Genomic DNA, 20,144 nt, shown 5'->3' with positions numbered 1-20,144 from the left:
ATAGTTAAGTGAAAGTATGGATACTGAGTGAAAATTGTACTCAATTAAAAGTCCAAGTATCTAGCCAAAAAACATACTTGAGTGAAAGTAAAAAAGTATTCACATTAAATTGTACTTAAGTATAAGTAAAAAGTGACTTTTCTCTTACCTAGAATGAAATTAATAGAAGAGGTTATGTGAGGGAGGATGTTGTAAAATTAGAAAGGTTTGTTAAGTTGCCATTTTACTGTGTCTGATGACTGTCATATTTCTCCACCAGTGGCATTCGCATCCTGGTCGTAGAATCATGTTACAATACAGTGTTTCTCACTTCCTGCTCATAGTTTTGAATTAATACATCACATTCAGTCGGGCGGTCACATACGGTCTAGTCACACAAATATTTAAATGTATCTGAAGCTCAAATCCGATGGTCAGAACTCCACACAGCCACTGTGTGACATGACTGACCTCTGGTCTGTCATTTGTTGGATGCATTTAAAGGGCAGCTTTAGTCCATTAAGATGAAAGAAAATGATCTGCAAAAATGTAATGAGTACTTTTCAAGTTTACTTTTTTTTATTTTTTTTATTAGGAATAAAAAGTGCTATTTTTTCTTTGAAAATGTAATTAAGTAAAAGTACAAGTATTCCGTTTAAATTGCACTCGAGTCAATTACAAATCCCAAAAAATAATGCTTAAGTATTGTTAATCAATTACTTTACATCCCTGAAAATACAAAACCCTGATATATGAATTCAAAAACCCTCATGTATTCTATGTGATGTGACTTTCTCATAATTTTGACTTTTTATCTCATAATTTTGATTTAGTATCTTATAATTATGACTAATTATTTATCAGATTATGCCTCTGGCTATTCCAATATTTAGGTGAAATTGGGTAATTTGGACAGTTTTCAGAGAACTGAAAAGACCATAGTATTACCATGGTACACTGTTCAAAAACATGGTAATATTATGGTACTTCTTTGCATTGTTGTTCTCTTGTACGAAAACTTAAAATACATATAGATTTAATAAATGCATAAACTCCGCGTTCAGCACAAGGGCTCGCGAGATGCGCGTCATCAGAGTCTGTGAGGGTCAAAGTTCATGTTCCCTCCGAAGAGCGTCTCATTCGGGCGGAAGATGGCGAATGTTCTGATCGAGTTCAAGGCATTTGCCGGGGACTCGGAGCCGCAGAACCGCCCGATCCTCATCGTCGGCCATCTCGCCAATCTGCAACAAGTCAACTGGACACAGCTGAAAGGGAAGCTGCAGCCCGTGGTCTCCAAAGAGGTGTGTAGCGTTATTAAAGTACCTCTGATTGTAAACACACTGCCTCCCATTGACGTTAGCTCACCGGCTAATGATGATAGAGAGAAATCTGCCTGTACCTACTTGTGTTGAACACACCGATTATGGAAAGCCAAATTATCTTTTAATGTTCCCAGCGTTACTCGTCGTAATTGCATTTTTACTAGTAAGAAATAAATTAGACAGCTCCACAATTAAATTCTTACTAGTAAGATTTGCAATTACAGAGCTCTCTGAGTTTTTACTAGTAAGATTAAAAGTTAGAGAGCTCTACAATTCAATTGTTACTAGTAAGAATTCCAGTTAGAGAGCACTACAATTAAATTATTACTAGTAAGAATTCCGGTTAGAGAGCTCTACAATTAAATTATTACTAGTAAGAATTCTGGTTAGAGAGCTCTACAATTAAATTGTTACTAGTTAGAATTCCGGTTAGAGAGCACTACAATTAAATTCTTACTAGTAAGAATTCTGGTTAGAGAGCACTACAATTAAATTCTTACTAGTAAGAATAAAAGTTAGAGAGCTCAACAATTCAGTTGTTACTAGTTAGAATTCTGGTTAGAGAGCTCTACAATTAAATTGTTACTAGTAAGAATTCCGGTTAGAGAGCTCTACAATTAAATTCTTACTAGTAAGAATTCCGGTTAGAGAGCACTACAATTAAATTATTACTAGTAAGAATTCCGGTTAGAGAGCACTACAATTAAATTATTACTAGTAAGAATTCCGGTTAGAGAGCACTACAATTAAATTATTACTAGTAAGAATTCCGGTTAGAGAGCACTACAATTAAATTCTTACTAGTAAGAATTCCGGTTAGAGAGCACTACAATTAAATTCTTACTAGTGAGAATTCCGGTTAGAGAGCTCTACAATTAAATTCTTACTAGTGAGAATTCCGGTTAGAGAGCTCTACAATTAAATTATTACTAGTGAGAATTCCGGTTAGAGAGCACTACTAATGAGAATTCCGGTTGAAGCCTACAATTAAATTCTTACTAGTAAGAATTCCGGTTAGAGAGCACTACAATTAAATTCTTACTAGTAAGAATTCCGGTTAGAGAGCACTACAATTAAATTCTTACTAGTAAGAATTCCGGTTAGAGAGCACTACAATTAAATTGTTACTAGTAAGAATTCCGGTTAGAGAGCTCTACAATTAAATTCTTACTAGTAAGAATTCCGGTTAGAGAGCCTACAATTAAATTTTACTAGTAAAATTCGGTTAGAGAGCATTACAATTAAATTATTACTAGTAAGAATTCCGATTAGAGAGCACTACAATTAAATTCTTACTAGTAAGAATTCCGGTTAGAGAGCACTACAATTAAATTGTTACTAGTAAGAATTCCGGTTAGAGAGCACTACAATTAAATTGTTACTAGTAAGAATTCTGGTTAGAGAGCACTACAATTAAATTGTTACTAGTAAGAATTCCGGTTAGAGAGCACTACAATTAAATTGTTACTAGTTAGAATTCTGGTTAGAGAGCACTACAATTAAATTCTTACTAGTAAGAATTCTGGTTAGAGAGCACTACAATTAAATTCTTACTAGTAAGAATTCCGGTTAGAGAGCACTACAATTAAATTCTTACTAGTAAGAATTCCGGTTAGAGAGCTCTACAATTAAATTCTTACTAGTGAGAATTCCGGTTAGAGAGCTCTACAATTAAATTATTACTAGTGAGAATTCCGGTTAGAGAGCACTACAATTAAATTATTACTAGTGAGAATTCCGGTTAGAGAGCACTACAATTAAATTCTTACTAGTAAGAATTCCGGTTAGAGAGCACTACAATTAAATTCTTACTAGTAAGAATTCTGGTTAGAGAGCACTACAATTAAATTGTTACTAGTTAGAATTCCGGTTAGAGAGCACTACAATTAAATTCTTACTAGTAAGAATAAAAGTTAGAGAGCTCAACAATTCAGTTGTTACTAGTAAGAATTCCGGTTAGAGAGCACTACAATTAAATTCTTACTAGTAAGAATTCCGGTTAGAGAGCACTACAATTAAATTGTTACTAGTTAGAATTCGGGTTAGAGAGCACTACAATTAAATTGTTACTAGTAAGAATTCCGGTTAGAGAGCACTACAATTAAATTGTTACTTGTAAGAATTCTGGTTAGAGAGCACTACAATTAAATTGTTACTAGTAAGAATTCCGGTTAGAGAGCACTACAATTAAATTGTTACTTGTAAGAATTCCGGTTAGAGAGCACTACAATTAAATTCTTACTAGTAAGAATAAAAGTTAGAGAGCTCAATAATTCAGTTGTTACTAGTAAGAATTCCGGTTAGAGAGCACTACAATTAAATTGTTACTAGTTAGAATTCTGGTTAGAGAGCACTACAATTAAATTGTTACTAGTAAGAATTCCGGTTAGAGAGCACTACAATTAAATTGTTACTTGTAAGAATTCCGGTTAGAGAGCACTACAATTCAATTGTTACTAGTAAGAATAAAAGTTAGAGAGCTCAACATTCAGTTGTTACTAGTAAGAATTCCGGTTAGAGAGCACTACAATTAAATTCTTACTAGTAAGAATTCCGGTTAGAGAGCACTACAATTAAATTGTTACTAGTTAGAATTCTGGTTAGAGAGCACTACAATTAAATTGTTACTAGTAAGAATTCCGGTTAGAGAGCACTACAATTAAATTGTTACTTGTAAGAATTCTGGTTAGAGAGCACTACAATTAAATTGTTACTAGTAAGAATTCCGGTTAGAGAGCACTACAATTAAATTGTTACTTGTAAGAATTCCGGTTAGAGAGCACTACAATTAAATTGTTACTAGTAAGAATAAAAGTTAGAGAGCTCAATAATTCAGTTGTTACTAGTAAGAATTCCGGTTAGAGAGCACTACAATTAAATTGTTACTAGTTAGAATTCTGGTTAGAGAGCACTACAATTAAATTGTTACTAGTAAGAATTCCGGTTAGAGAGCACTACAATTAAATTGTTACTTGTAAGAATTCCGGTTAGAGAGCACTACAATTCAATTGTTACTAGTAAGAATAAAAGTTAGAGAGCTCAACAATTCAGTTGTTACTAGTAAGAATTCCGGTTAGAGAGCACTACAATTAAATTCTTACTAGTAAGAATTCTGGTTAGAGAGCTCTACAATTAAATTCTTACTAGTAAGAATTCTGGTTAGAGAGCACTACAATTAAATTCTTACTAGTAAGAATTCCGGTTAGAGAGCTCTACAATTCAATTCTTACTAGTAAGAATTCCGGTTAGAGAGCACTACAATTAAATTCTTACTAGTAAGAATTCCGGTTAGAGAGCTCTACAATTCAATTCTTACTAGTAAGAATTCCGGTTAGAGAGCACTACAATTAAATTCTTACTAGTAAGAATTCCGGTTAGAGAGCTCTACAATTCAATTCTTACTAGTAAGAATTCCGGTTAGAGAGCTCTACAATTAAATTCTTACTAGTAAGATTTGCAATTACAGAGCTCTACAGTTTAATTCTTACTAGTAAGAATTCCAGTTAGAGAGCTTTACAATTCAATTCTTACTAGTAAGATTTGCAGTTACAGAGCTCTCTAATCGAATACTTACTAGTAAAAAAAATCACATTAAAGATATGTTAAATTGCAGGCTCTGTAATTGGATTCTTACTAGTAGCAATTCAATTACAGAGCTCTCTAATCCTAATTATTACTAGAAAGAATTTAATTATAGAGCTCTGTAATTCAAATTCTTACTAGCAACAATTGAATTAAAGAGCTCTACAACAGCAATACTTACTAGTAAGAATAGTATTGTAGAGCTCTCAATTCAGCGCCATCTTATTATGGTAATCGCGCCTCATACATATTCATACAGTATGATCTGGCTTGTATAAATTGGTAGGTGGGAAATTCTGGCACGCATTATCAAAATGGAAGAGATGCAGGGTGAAGAGGGAGAGCAGCAGGCATTAACTATCAAAAAGTTCCCTGTATTTATCAGGATCATCTTGGCTTATTCTTTGTACATTGATAAGCAATGAGTCAAGCACCCTGAAATCATGAAAAGTACAGTTGCCTCGAAGAAAATTGCATTTGACCGATAAAACTTCTTCTGACTACATTCATTACCGATAACGCTTCCATTTCTCAGTTGGAGAATGACGCAACACCTGTTTCCACTCTTGTCATGTCAGATAGCCTACTAGCCCTGATGGTGGAGCTTTATGGCTGGTTGAAATAATGTGAAAAAACTGAAATAAAATAGCACAAATAAAAATAAAATTACCAAGATTATATAATCAAGACATGTTGCCTTTAATTGATTTAAGTGAACATCTTGTAATTTATGCTTATTTGGAGCATTGTGGAAGAGAATATACACTGATAACTTGTATATTCCTATTAACCTTAATTCTTCTGTGTATTGAAATATCTGACTCTTAAACCATATTTAATTTAAAACCACACTCTTTGGAAGACCACATGTAATAAAATGACCATACAAGTTTTCCAATCAAGAAGGTGCAAGGTGAATCATGAAGGTGAATTGAATTATATAGTGCATTTATAGTGATTAAACATTAACCTTCAATACCAAATAATATCAGAGTTTTCTTCTCGTTACAGTAATTCTGACAATATGTGAACACATTTCAAATGTTTGCTAAATAAGCTTGTAGGTTACTGTACATATATTTCAGGCTAATATTTAACCACGACGCACAGGGCTTTTAATTTTAAATGTAGCCTTCCTCAGGCAGGATTTGGTAAGGGAACTGGGTGTAGTCGCAATTCTGTTTTGCATCTAATGAATACGAGTTTTTACTAGTAAGAATACAATTGTAGGGCTCTGTAATTCTAATTCTTACTAGTAACAATTGAATTAGAGAGCTCGCTAATTGTACTTCTTTCTAGTAAAAATGCAATTGTAGAGCTCTCTAATTGGACTTATTACTAGTAAGAATTGAATTGTAGTGCTCTCTAATTTATTTCTTACTAGTAAAAATGCAATTACGACAAGTAACGCTGGGTGTATTAAAAGCTAATTGCGCTTGCCATACGCTGATATGATCATCTGCAATTTCAAATGGAAAAAAATATACGATTACTACGATTAATGTAACTTATGTTAAATTCTAATTGTTTTATAATGGGTATATTGTCGTTTAAAGAAATAATGTTTCTTTATGCATTTTTATTATTGCCTTCTATCGTGTGTGTGGAGTACCAAAGTACTTTAGAGTACCATTTAAAATATCATGGATACCATGTATTTAAATTAGAGGATGATCGATAGTGCTTTTACCGATTACTAAGGTGTTGGAAAAGGCCGACAACTGAAAATCAGCAGGTAGTTTTTAAAATAGGTTTGTAGAACGTTTAAAATGTTTATTTGTCTTTTCTTACTATGACGGGCACATACATAGAGGCTACAGGAGTCCAAAATGAATAAAATCCCTGATGCAGTTTACCCAATAATAACCCAAAGAAATTAAGAGTTTGTGCAAAATGAGGGACTTTAACTATAAGCAAGCCGACTCTTATTTTAAAATGTTGGAGACTTGGCTCTGTTACAACGCTCTATAATATTTAAATTTTTATAGCTTATATATTCACCAAATTAAGGGTTTTGTATATATGTGTGTGTTTGTGTATGTGTCTACTTCAGTTTAGAAAACTGGATTATCTAATTAAAATAACAAAATATGCATTGAAGTAAAGATAAAATTATGGATGAATTACGTCAGTGATAAAAGATTTGGATACAGCAAATATCCAAGCGATGTCAGTGATTGTTTGTATTTCACCTTTGCGGCAGTTATACAAACTGTAGAATCCTCCAGCGCTTGTCACAGAGTAACATGGAGGAATAATAATAAATAAATAAAATCTGCAACTATCAGCATAGATTTTTGCTGATAATCGATAGTTCCAAAAAGCAACTATTGGCACTGATTAATCTGTAAAAACAATATATCGGTCTAGCTCAAATTAACGATAGTTCCAAAAAGCAACTATCGGCACTGATTAATCGGTAAAAACAATATATCGGTCTAGCTAAAATTAAAGAGTTTCAAAAAGCAACTATCGGCACTGATTAATCGGTAAAAACAATATATCGGTCTAGCTAAAATTAAAGAGTTTCAAAAAGCAACTATTGGCACTGATTAATTGGTAAAAATAATATATCGGTCTAGCTAAAATTCATGATAGTTCCAAAAAGCAACTATCGGCACTGATTAATCGGTAAAAACTATATATCGGTCTAGCTCAAATTACCGGTATCTCCAAAAAGCAACTATCGGCACTGATTAATCGGTAAAAATGATATATTGGTCTAGCTCAAATTAACGATAGTTTCAAAAAGCAACTATCGGCACTGATTAATAATAAAACAGTATATCGGTCTAGCTCAAATTACCGGTAGTTTACTGATTAATCAGTAAAATCTATATATCGGTCTGTCTTTATATCCGTCTTTTCCTTTCTTTCGTTATTTATTTGTCCATTCGCTCTGATAATATGTCCTGTATCCATGTGTACACCAGTGCCTTGAATCACATTCATCCGTGCAGAGGAGCAGAGCCAAAGCACAACTTGCATCATTACCAAAGCAATGTTCTTCGCAAGATGCATGCAGTTTAATTTTTTAACCACTAGAGGGCCAAAAGTTACATAGTGTAGCTTTAAAAGTACCATAGTATTTTTTTGAAGTGCCATGTAAATACTATAGTACAGTACATGAATATGGTACCATCAGTATATCATGGTAATGCCACAGTACTTTCTTGTTATCTTGTTTAGTTGGCTGGGTGTGTAAGTAATGCTTGATCAAATCTGAGCCAAAGTGAGCACACGACTCATACTTTCATTAGATTTGACTTCTTACTAAAGCAAATCAATGATTTTATCAGTGCATTAGCTTGGCTAGATTCCAATGCATTGTCATTTAAAAAGATTGATTGATAAGATACTGCTTTGAGTGGTGACAGTTACAACTTTTCTGTTTTATCATAAGCTCAGTTCTTCTCCATGTAAATGCATTACCTGAGAATCGATCGTCGTATGTGTTTTGCTTCCAGACATGGCAAGCAGCTTTGGGTTCTCTGAACCCAAACCCCACTGATAGCTGCCCGCTATATTTGAGTCTTGCAGCTGTGGCAGCCCTTCCTTCACGAGTCAGCCGGCACAACAGCCCGTCATCTGCACACTTTCTTACCCGCCTGGTCCGAACATGCCTGCCTGCTGGCAACAACCGCTGCATCGTGGTTAGTCTCATTTCACTCTTCTTACAACAGAATTCAGTCCCTCTTCACGTGCTTTTGCCATCCAGGAATAAGAACTGTGACAAGAGAGAAAGTTGGAATGTATTTCAACCTTTTTTGTTTATACGTATTTATTTCGAACAAGTTGCATAAATAATAATGGAGCATTTAATGTCATAAAGAAAAATTTTGATAATGTAGAAGACCTATCTGTTAGGTTTAATCATTTGATTTGATCAAATATATATATCGAAACAGAAGCCAACTTCAAACTACATACAGAACATCTACTCACATTTGTAACATGATCATATCCAGTTACATTACGTAATTAAAGTAATAGTTCACCCAAAATTATGTCACCATTCAATCACCCTCATGTTGTTCCAAATCTATTATTCTGTGGAACACAAAAGTTAGGCAGAATTCTCCTTTTGTGTTCCACTAAAGAAAGTCATTCATATGTGGTTTGAAACAACATGAAGGTTTCAGTTTTGAGTGAACTATCCCTTTATGTAATGTGACTGAATAGACAACATTGTTAATTTGCAGCTTCAAATATTTCGATTATGTATTTCAAACTACATTTACAGAGAGTACATTTAAAATAATTTACACTTTCAGATGTAAGTAAATGTCTTTCAAATCTGTTCTCTAGATATATTATAATTTGAACAGTTTCTAAATGATATAGCACTCTTTAAACCTGTGGCTGAAATGTTGACTTTGCTGTTTAGATGGTGTGCGAGCAGTCAGATGTGTTTGCATCAGCGTGTGCCATTGCTCGAGCTTTTCCTGTGTTCACCCGCCGCTCAACGTCCTCACGCAGGACGGAGAAGAAACATGTCACTGTGGAGTTTATCACCGTGGGTCAGGACAATGACCCACTGGAGGTCTCCACACTGGAGGTAAGATAATAATCCTGAAATTAAAGGAAAAGTTCACCCAAATATTTTTATTCTGTCATTATTTACTCACCCTCATGTCATTCCAAACCTCTATGCCTTTCTTCTGCAGAACTCAAAATGAGATATTTTGAAAAAATTTATGGAAATCAAAAGTAGGCACAAGGGCTGTTGATTAGTGACTTTTTTTTTTTTTAAGCTTAAAATAACACAAAAGTATAATAAAAGTTTTCCATATGACTCATGGATCATATTTTAAGTCTTCTGAAGACATGATGCAAGTTATTTTACAGTGAAAATCTTGACATCTGCCATAGCTCTCCTTTGCACGTTGAAGAGTAAGTACTTGCGCTGTTTTTGCTTTCGTGAGGTTTGAGCGCAAGCCATTAAAGGGATAGTTCACTCAAAAATGAAAATTCTCTCATTTACTCACCCTCATGCCATCCCAAATGTGTATGACTTTCTTTCTTCTGTTGAACACAAACAAAGGCAAGTCAACAGGATACAAAACTTTGAAGCTTAAAAAGCACATAAAGGCAGCATAAAAGTAATCCATATGACTCCACGTTACATTTGTCTTCAGAAGTGATATTATTGGTGTGGTTGAGAAACAGATCAATATTTAAGTCCTTTTTTTTACTATAAATCTCCACTTTCACATTCTTTTGTTTTTGGCGATTTGCAGTCTTTGTGCATATCACCACCTACTGGGCAGGGAGGAGAATTAATAGTAAAAACTATTAATCTAGCAATAGTAATGTGAGCACGATTGTTTTCAGTGTCTCGCCAGTGCAGCTGACGGAATTCGTCTGGCTGCTCGAATCGTGGACACTCCATGCAACGAGATGAATACTGACGACTTCTTGGAGGCAAGTGCCTCTTCTCGAAGTTTGTTTATCTAGCTCAATGAAAATTGTGAAAAAATAAAAATACTTTTTTACTTTTGGCTCTCTTCTGCTCATGATGTATTGTGCAATCTTTTACAGGAAATCAAGGCCGTGGGGAATGAACTAGGCATCACTCCAACTATAATTAGAGGAGAAGAACTGAAACAAAAAGGTTTTGGAGGTAATGTGTCACTGCTTGTATTTTTGCTTTAAAAAATAGAGCAGATTGCAGGATTTTTTTTAAACCTATGATGAAATAGATGAGCTTGCATTCTCATCAGAAGATGAGTGAACAGATGTATTATGTTTAGAACTGCTGATTTAGTGGTTATTTTTGTAGCTTTTAAAATATTAAATTTAATTTAACATGTTAAATAAAATGCAACATTTAATTGTAGATTGGCCTAAAGCATTATCTTTGGTAGCTGTGCGTGTTTATGTGTGTAAAATCACTCCTGTTGTAGGTATCTATGGAGTTGGTAAAGCAGCACAGCACCCCCCTGCCCTGGCTGTACTTAGCCACACTCCCTCAGGTGCCACACAGACCATTGCCTGGGTGGGCAAGGGCATCGTCTATGACACAGGTGGTCTCAGCATCAAGGGCAAAGTAAGTACCGCTCCTCCCTGTCAGCCTAGAGTATGAATAGTACAATCTACAGTCTGCAAGGACACCATTAAAAGGCATCAGAATGACTCCAGCTAGATCACTTTTTGTGCCCCACCACTTTAGACCACAATGCCAGGAATGAAGAGAGACTGTGGTGGAGCTGCTGCCGTTTTGGGAGCTTTTAAAGCTACTGTTAAACAGGTAATAAAGGGATTTTATTTCTCCTAACATGGATGGTAGCTACAAGATCACAATCCTAAATCACTGCTAAACTTGTGTATATCCACATCAGAAGTCCTCTAGGTTTTCACTGCAGGATTTTGCTGGTTTTTAACCTGTGATATTGACTTCACTGAGTGTGCAATCTGCTGTGTGTATCTCAGGGCTTTAAAGACAATCTTCATGCAGTCTTCTGTCTGGCAGAGAATGCAGTGGGACCTACAGCGACTCGGCCAGATGACATACACACTCTGTACTCTGGAAAGTAAGTTTTGACAAAGTTTAACAATAGGACACAGAAGGAGATATTAGACAGAATGACAGCATGACTGTGAGTAAATGATGACAGACTTAACATTTTTGGGTGAACTATCCATTTAACAAGTATTCTTGATTTTCAGGACGGTGGAGATAAACAACACAGATGCTGAAGGGAGGCTGGTGCTGTCTGATGGTGTTGTCTATGCGAGCAAAGATCTGTCTGCAGATATCATACTGGACATGGCGACACTGACCGGAGCTCAGGTATGTATGTGCTGACACATTCATGTGTGAGGGTCGTTAACTTTAGAAGTACTGTTGAAAGCCTGAATGCATACGCTTGTTTTTAAGACAGAAGATATTAATGACATATTAAATTACAGTGCAGACATCCTATCTTTTATTAGACAACCTGCATACAGGTCTGTTACAGATTTTGACTGAGAATAAGATATTGCATATTGATATCAGATGATTTATCAGGCTGTGTGTAGAAAGAGAAGTCAAAATGTCACATGATATCACCAACATGACCACTGGAGAACTCAGTTAATGGTGTGCAAAACTGTTTTACGGCTGTTGCACTTTGTATCTTGGCTAAAACTGGTTAAAATTTTACTTCAACTGCTTACAGTAGGTGTGTGTTCATAGTCATGTGATGGAATCTCCGGTCTGTTTATAAAAGTGCCCACTTAATCACTTTGTCTTTGTCATGCAGATCCCTGCTATTGCTTACCGAAAAACTCCCATTGAACGTTACGAGAACCATGTTATTGAGACAAACTAAATTTCCACCTTGCTCATTTCTCTTTATTTGCCATTAGTTTTGAGGTCATCTAAATGCATTAGTCTTTCTCTTCCAGGAAAGTTTACGGAAATTGTTCACAGTGGCATATACCAGTTTTTGTCAAATAAAATGATCCCTTCCAATACCAACTGCTAGGACTGGATGATACGGCTGCAAAAATTCTATTGATATTTTTGAGCTTATTGATGATATTTGACATGTATATCTAGATAATTATGTATTTGTTCTGAAATGGCATTAAAAGTGTATTTTTAATCAGAGGAACCATCATTTCAACCAAACAGCCATTGTAGCCAAGTATATTTAAAAATTTTAATTCATGAAATAAAATTCAAAAAATAACAAAGGCATGTTTTCCACTAAATTAACACAAAGAAGAACAATATTTTTATCATTTTAATTTAGATGCACCAATTCAACAATACAGTAATAAAAATAAATTTTTACTTAAATATATTTTTACCAAAAAATGTTTTGTGAATGAACAGGGTGTGCAGAAACTTCACTCACTTTTTGGAGCCCAGTTGAATTTTATTCTGATACAGTATAACACTGAATTGTAATAATAAAAATAATAATGAGTATTTGTTTTGTACAAAAGTAAAAAAAAAATTCTTCATATTTACTTCATCTGGAGCTTTTATTTTGTCAAAGCTGAAAGTGCTATCATATTTCACTTTTACCTTGAGCTTTTATTTTGACGGAGAGCTGAAAGTGCTGTCGTATTTACTTCTTTCACCTGGAGCTTTTATTTTGTCAAAGCTGAAAGTGCTATCATATTTCACTCTCATCTTGAGCTTTTATTTTGACGGAGAGCTGAAAAGTGCTGTCATATTTCACTTTCACCTGGAGCTTTGTACAACTTTGTGTATTTGACAGTTTGCAATGTTACTCACTACAAATCTGGTGAAACGCTGTCACCTCCTCCTTTTCTGTAATACTGTGTCCTTTTTTCGCATTTGTATAATAATTTGTAGCAGCTACAAATGTTTGGATTTGCGTGAACGTTTGAACCTGCAGCGTTTTTCTTTCACAATGTACGCAATGTCCTCTGAGACCGCATAAAAGAGCATATCATGATCCCCACACGCGCACGCAGAACAGCGCATCACCTGTTCACAGACCATTTATTCATTGAATTAAATTGCAGTCTTTTGAAGTTTAATAATCACATATGACAGTACTGACATTTGAATGTTATTTAATCATTTTGCAGCCCTAAAGGATCTTTAGGAAACGTAGTGGCCAAAATAGGAACCTTCAATCATCACAATATTGCTTAATTTTATATCGGCAACAATATAATCATGATAATATCGTGAATATTCAATATATCGCCCAGCCCTGTCACCGACAAGCAGTAGCAAGTAGCTGACTGTTACAACTGTCGTAGTTGTAATAAAAATGAGGTCTAACAGATTCTACCTAATAGATTATTTGATATGAAACTATACGATTTTTGTCAAAATATCAGTTACTGTTACTACTGTAAAATAGTGATCAATTGTAGTAAGGGTCATCACTTTTTCTACTTTGAAAAAACTTTATTTTGGTGCATAGCACAGTGTTGCTCTTTTCCTCTTCAGTGCTGTTTAGCATGTCAGGGCTGTCTACTGTTTGAGAGGTTTGACTTACTCAATAGCACTTTAAACTAGAACATTCTCACTTGAAGTCAAATGGGTTGCATCAGTTTTGTGGTCTGCGCCGCGATATCGAGGAAAAACCAAGCTTCTGTCGCACAGCGAAAATGTCATGTAAACTAAAGGCTTTTTTTTTTTTTTTTTTAGATAAGCTCTTGATATGTTTCAATAGATATGTAATATGTTCATTTATAATATTCCTTAGTTGATGCTTTTTTTTTTTTTTAATAAGGGTTAAAAAGTGACCTATGGACCCTTTTCAGAGACTGGGATGCTGCTTTATTTATTATTTAATTACTGTATAATTTAGCAAATTTTTTTTTTTAAAGTTTGTTATTTAGTGTACATTTATAACATTTTGTGTTATATTACCATTTATAAACCATAGTGGCATAATAAAAAACTAATCACCACAGCTGCGATGGGGTTTAAAAAAACCTGCTAAGGGAGTCACAGTAAATTTGGCATCTTTCTCTCTTCTTTCTGCAGTAATACATCTCTCTCAGTTTTTTTTTTCTCCCTCTTTTGAAAAGTTGTGGAAACGTAGTAGTGAATCTTTTCTTTTGGTGTTGGAGCAAAGGCGGAACACAAAAATAATATTTTTATGGTCGCCCGTTCATCACTATACCAATTTTGTGTTGCACACCTGGAAATGTGAAGAGGGTCCTTTGCGTCCATAGCACAGAATATTTAGCCCAAGATGGTGCACTTGTATAAAAAATGTAACGTCCAATATGGTGGATGTAGAAAAGGAAGTCCCACCTTACAGGTAAAAGAGCTAATTACCTTTTAGATACAGATATCACTTGTCATTTAACTCGAGAACACACATGCGCATTAGCTGGACCAGCCTGAAACATAGCGTTTTGTTTTAGAATAATCTGAGGGAAGAAGCACAATTTATGATATTGTTGTCAGATTGAACTGCTGATTTGAAATAAGTTCTTTGATTGTAATCTTGACCAACTGTTTTGGAGATTTCAGTCTTTCCCCATTCATGTAGATAGGAGCTGTACTTTCATGCCACTTGTTGTATTCATTGAAAATAGCTACCCGGGAGCGTTCCAAAGATGGCCAGCGAGTAGACTGCCATGCATTGAAAGGGACTTTGGTTGGGGTCAGAAAGTGTTGTAGAAAGTCTTACGTCTGTTGATTTCTCTTGCAGGGAATCTCCACAGGGAAGTACCATGCAGCTGTGATGACCAACAATGAGCAGTGGGAGGCAGCGTGCGTGAGAGCGGGCCGTAGCAGTGGAGACTTGGCACATCCTCTGGTCTACTGCCCTGAACTTCACTTCAGTGAATTCACCTCAGCTGTGGCTGACATGAAGAACTCTGTGGCGGTGAGAAAAGAAATGGAGGGGAAAACGTTTCTTTTTAAATGCTCAAATGGTCACTATAGGTCTACAGCATAAAAAGGACAACAGTTGCATTGAAGTGATTGAATGCAATCACGCCACTGTAATAAAGAATTTTCCGACCAACAGGGCTATTCAAGTTTAAAGTGCCACCTGTATGTTCAGCAGGGGGCTGTAAGCGCAGCTCCAGCTGTGCAGCAATGCACATTTGAACTGACAACAAACAGCTGATCAAAGACAGCCAGACAGTACAGAGTGAAAGGGTTTCCTGATGTGTTATTAACGTTTCAAACTACAGTACATTTATCTTGTACACAGTTTCCTTAAAGGGATAGTTCACCCAAAATGAAAATTCTCTCATCATTTACTCACCCTCATGCCTGTGACTTTCTTATGGTGAACAAAAATTAAAAAATTAAAAAAATCTCAGCTCTGTAGGTCCATACAATGCAAGTGAATGGTGACCAGAACTTTGAAGGTCCAAAAAGCATATAAAGGCAGCATAAAAGTAATCCATATGACTGAAGTGGTTAAATTCTTATCTTCAGAATAGATATAAGTGTGGGTGAGAAACGAATAAATATTTAAGTTTTTAATATAAATATCCATTTTCACTTTCAAATTCTTTTGTTTTTGCCGATTTGTTTTCTTTGTGTATATCGCCACCTACTGGGCATGGAGGAGAATTTATTGGAAAAAAAGGACTTAAGTATTGATCTGTTTCTCACCTACACCTATTATATCGCTTCTGAAGATAAGGATTTAACCACTGGAGTTTTTTTTTTTTTCTTTTTTTTTCTGTAGGATCGTGAGAATGCTCAGAGCTCTTGTGCTGGCCTTTTCATTGGCTCTCATCTGGGTTTTGATTGGCCAGGCATTTGGGTGCATGTGGACATTGCTTCACCTGTGCATGCTGTGAGTATATTGAGCATTACATAAGTGAAAGAAACTATATTTTTTACTAGAAAATATAATAATCTAAATGGACCATCAACAGGGGGAGCGAGCCACAGGTTTTGGCGTTGCCCTGCTCTTGGCTCTGTTTGGCCAGGCATCCGAGGACCCTGTGCTTAACTCTGTGTCCCCGTTGGGTGTCGCCACAGTAAAACCCGCCTCTGAGGACCATGTGGAGAGGGACTGCAAGAGGAGGAGACTTATCTAAGATCAATTCAAACTGTTCTTAATCTTACCGAAACTTAAGTGGAAATGGTTAAATATCAAAGTTACACTTTGTACGCATATTCTTTCCTCACCACCAAAGTTGAGTCCCTACACACATCCACACACTCCACCCTGTGACACTTTTACCACTGCAGATAATTTCCCTCAAAGTGTTCAGAATATGCATAGTTAATCATTCTTAAATAAAAGTGTAATGTTATCTTAATGTTTTGTAATGTTCATGTGAATCTCTTTCAGTGTGTCTTTTTGAAGTTGCCATAGTAAAGGTTTAGTAAGTACTGTACTAAGGTGTTCAAGGTTTGTTTTCAATCATTATATCAATATATTAAAAATGCAATCAATTGATATTCATCCCAAAGGTAAATGACAACACACTCGCCATGTCAGTGTAAGTGATGGGGTTTTTTTTTCTTTTTCTGACACTTAATGTGCACTGACAGCTACTTTTGATGCCAATTGTTTAAGTGTGGTAAATGGAGGATACAGAATGTGAATGGAAAAAAAAGTCTTGATCTTTTCAGAGTAAATGGTTAAAAAAACAAAAAAAAAACAAATGTGTGCATGTTTTATTTCATCGAACTGGAGAATTTAAACTTGGATACATGTCTGAGATTATTTAAATATACTGAATAAAAATAGTGCAAACAGCTGTGATGGTTAGAAGAGGACTGAAAAGAACAGTTTGGGGTGTAGACTAAAAAGATGACATCTTGACAGCTGGGCTGTAATATAGAGTAGGTAGATGTTTTGTATTGTGCAAGTCCCTGAAAACATGACACTGTAAAAGCTATGCGTAAAATCCAAATATTATTTGTTACGGAAGAATCTTTTATGAATGAGTGGAATATAACCTTTTCATTTGTATGATAATTAATCACAAGACCTATCATAATGCACGACAGGTTAAGTAGCCTGATTTAATTAGTTTTTTCCTCATTGCTGAATGACATATAATATATAATACATTAAAATACATAAACTCAAATTTACATTAATACCTTTTCTATGGCATGTAAAACCCTTAATCCATCATTTTAAATAATTTGGAACAAATGTAAATGTTAATTTACTGAGTTTAATGTAATGTTTCATTCTATACTCAAATTTTATTATGTATTATTATTTAATAATTTAAATATTTATTAAAATAAACTAAATATTTTAAGTTGTAAATATGTAAATCGTAAAAATAGGCAAGAATATTTTTTGATGGTATTTTCTAAAGACGATTGTAAATCATGAGATTAATCACAATAAATATATTCTTACGACAGCTGTAATTTTAAAAGTGAATAAAATCATTAATAACAGTTGTAGTGCTGGCAACTGTATTAAATATTTTCCAGATAATATTTTAATGATTTCTTTAGTACAATGACAAAAAGCAAATTATTTAATTTTGCAAACAACGTGTTGTCTTAATAATTTCAGCCTTACTATTTTATTCACACAATATTAATCAGTCTTTATACGTTCATCTTTTTAAATATTTCCTGAAAATCACTGTGTCAGTTGAGAACTGAACAGACTAATATCTGGTGGTGAATAAAGTCTTCCACTGGGTCAGAGTCTTCTACTGGTTCCACCTTCGCTTCAGAGAGCATTCAACTTCTTCAGACTTGATTTCAGCATTCAAAGGATTGTGAGATTCAGAGGCATCCTCCATCTTGACAGTTATGTTACTGCATATTGTTACTTGCATGGGCGGTAGCGCCATCAAGTCCTGACTAATTTCATCTCGAGATGCATTGGGCTTCACCGTGAGCTGACCATATGACCTCATCTTCAGCACTTGCCCGTATAACACCCCGAATATCTGGTTTGAGATCAGGTGTCCACTAATTTTCATTGTGGTTGCACTGCTTTTGTAATGTGTTTTGCATGAGGTACAATAGACAGTCGTGCTTGATGGTGCTATGCCCCTTAGGTTATGTTCACGGTGGCATATGAAGAAATTCTTCATGTTTGCACCAGTGATTTCACACCTTATAACTTCTGTAGGCACTTCAACAGCAACCGCTGTACCTTGAGATGGGATGTTGAGAATCCTTGTGTCTTTAGTGGTTGTTAGGAAGGTTTTGTCCTTGAACTGTTTCACAGAGACATTTATGATATGGTACCATTCTCCGATAGTGATGTTGAGCTCACAACAGACTGTTAGGCTAATGTAGGCAGTAGTATCAGCCACAGTATATGTCGTTCTTGGAAGGTACCTCTCATCCCGTACAACGCTGTTTCACTTGTGCTCCTCCTGCATAATCTTATAATCAGTGTTGACCTGTGCAATATGCAAAAATACAAATACAATGGTGGTTAATTGCCACAGAAATAAGGTCACTATGCAAAAGTCTTAATGGAAAATAAAACTTATTAAACATACTTTCATTTTGACTAAATAACAAGTGTGTCATTGTTCATATGGCTCATTCTCTTAGAATACTTTCTATTGTAAAACTTCACAAGTTCACAACTTTTAAATACTAGTAATAGTTCAAATCTACCTACCCTCATAGGCTCTGTAACCAATTTTAGGAGTTCAGCCAATGTTATTTCTTGTTGTCTAGCAGGCAAGGTATTGTTAAATGCATCTTATATGAACACAAGACATTTTGGAGCTGTGTGTGTAGAACACGTTCATTTTTCCATAGCACTCCTTGGATGGTTGAAATATCTTCTAATGTAACTGGGCTCCTGTACAAAGTATAAGATTACTGGAAAAACTTCAAATGTTTACACATTTACAATAAATCTGACTATACGGATAAATGTGGCTAAATACTGTAGTTCTACTGTATATGTACTTACATTTTTTGGACTATACAATCAATTTAGATGACTGTTTTGAGTTATAGTGAATAGTTGAAACACAGTAACATCTTTACATTTAAATACCAGATTAAAATCTGTATTATGGTTATAAGGAGTAGGCTTACATGTGTGATAAGGTGTTTTTGAGGAAAATTTTGTCAAACAGATGCAGACATACTGTTAAAATTAAGAGACAAATTTTTATTAGATCTGTAGGTATTACTTTGATACATTTTATTGACAAAAATGAAGGTAAATGATGTTAACAAATGTACATAGTTAGATGTAGTAATCATGCATATTGACAAAGATTATTCCATTGTGCCTGTAATAAATCCCAAGATGAATCCTCAGTGCCTAGTTAAGGATGGTGTTGCATTTAAGAAACAAACCAATTCTTTTCAGCATTTTGGAACCGTGTGTGCTGCTGTGGGATGAAGACCACAACTTAAGAACATTCACTTCCATGCTGAAGAGTGGCATCAAAATAGGACTTCTGTGGGTCTTCTAAGGGGCTCACATTACAAAGGAAGCCCTTGACACTCTGCTTAATTTCTTTGGCTGGACTTGGCTCTGCCATGCCTGATCACATTGATAAAAGGAGCTGCTAACTTTTGACATTTCAAAGTTAAACTGGAACAGATGACATTATGACAGTAAAGCAGACATTTCTCAAACATGGTACATTGATGGTATCAGAAGGTAAAATAATTACCATATTCACGATCCATGCTATTTCATAAATTACAGTGCAGTAGTACTTTTATGATGTACTGCATTACATAACGCATGAAACAAATCTAGGTGACAGCAAAAAATTACTTATAGAGGTGATTCTGGTGTCAGTTTAATACTTTCAGTCACTGAAAACAATATTGCATCAATGGTAAACAGATTTGTTATTTAATTCTTCTTATCTAAAATAATTGCAGTGAAA

At 34.9% G+C, this 20,144-nt stretch overlaps 1 protein-coding gene across 1 annotated transcript; it reads left to right on the top strand.

The window, feature by feature from the left end:
* The first annotated feature begins 1,114 nt into the window (after positions 1-1,114).
* Positions 1,115-16,953, top strand: npepl1 (aminopeptidase like 1). The gene is made up of 12 exons (XM_051706465.1): positions 1,115-1,280; positions 8,351-8,536; positions 9,271-9,441; positions 10,218-10,307; positions 10,425-10,506; positions 10,790-10,932; positions 11,056-11,133; positions 11,316-11,416; positions 11,553-11,676; positions 15,026-15,202; positions 16,022-16,132; positions 16,215-16,953. The coding sequence occupies exons 1-12, from the start codon at positions 1,131-1,133 to the stop codon at positions 16,377-16,379; spliced, it is 1,578 nt and encodes a 525-aa protein (XP_051562425.1). The 5' UTR covers positions 1,115-1,130; the 3' UTR covers positions 16,380-16,953.
* The last annotated feature ends 3,191 nt before the right edge of the window (positions 16,954-20,144 follow it).

This window comes from Myxocyprinus asiaticus, chromosome 9 (assembly GCF_019703515.2).
Source record: "Myxocyprinus asiaticus isolate MX2 ecotype Aquarium Trade chromosome 9, UBuf_Myxa_2, whole genome shotgun sequence".
Taxonomy (NCBI): Eukaryota; Metazoa; Chordata; class Actinopteri; order Cypriniformes; family Catostomidae; genus Myxocyprinus; species Myxocyprinus asiaticus.
This window is presented reverse-complemented; position numbering and strand designations above follow the sequence as displayed.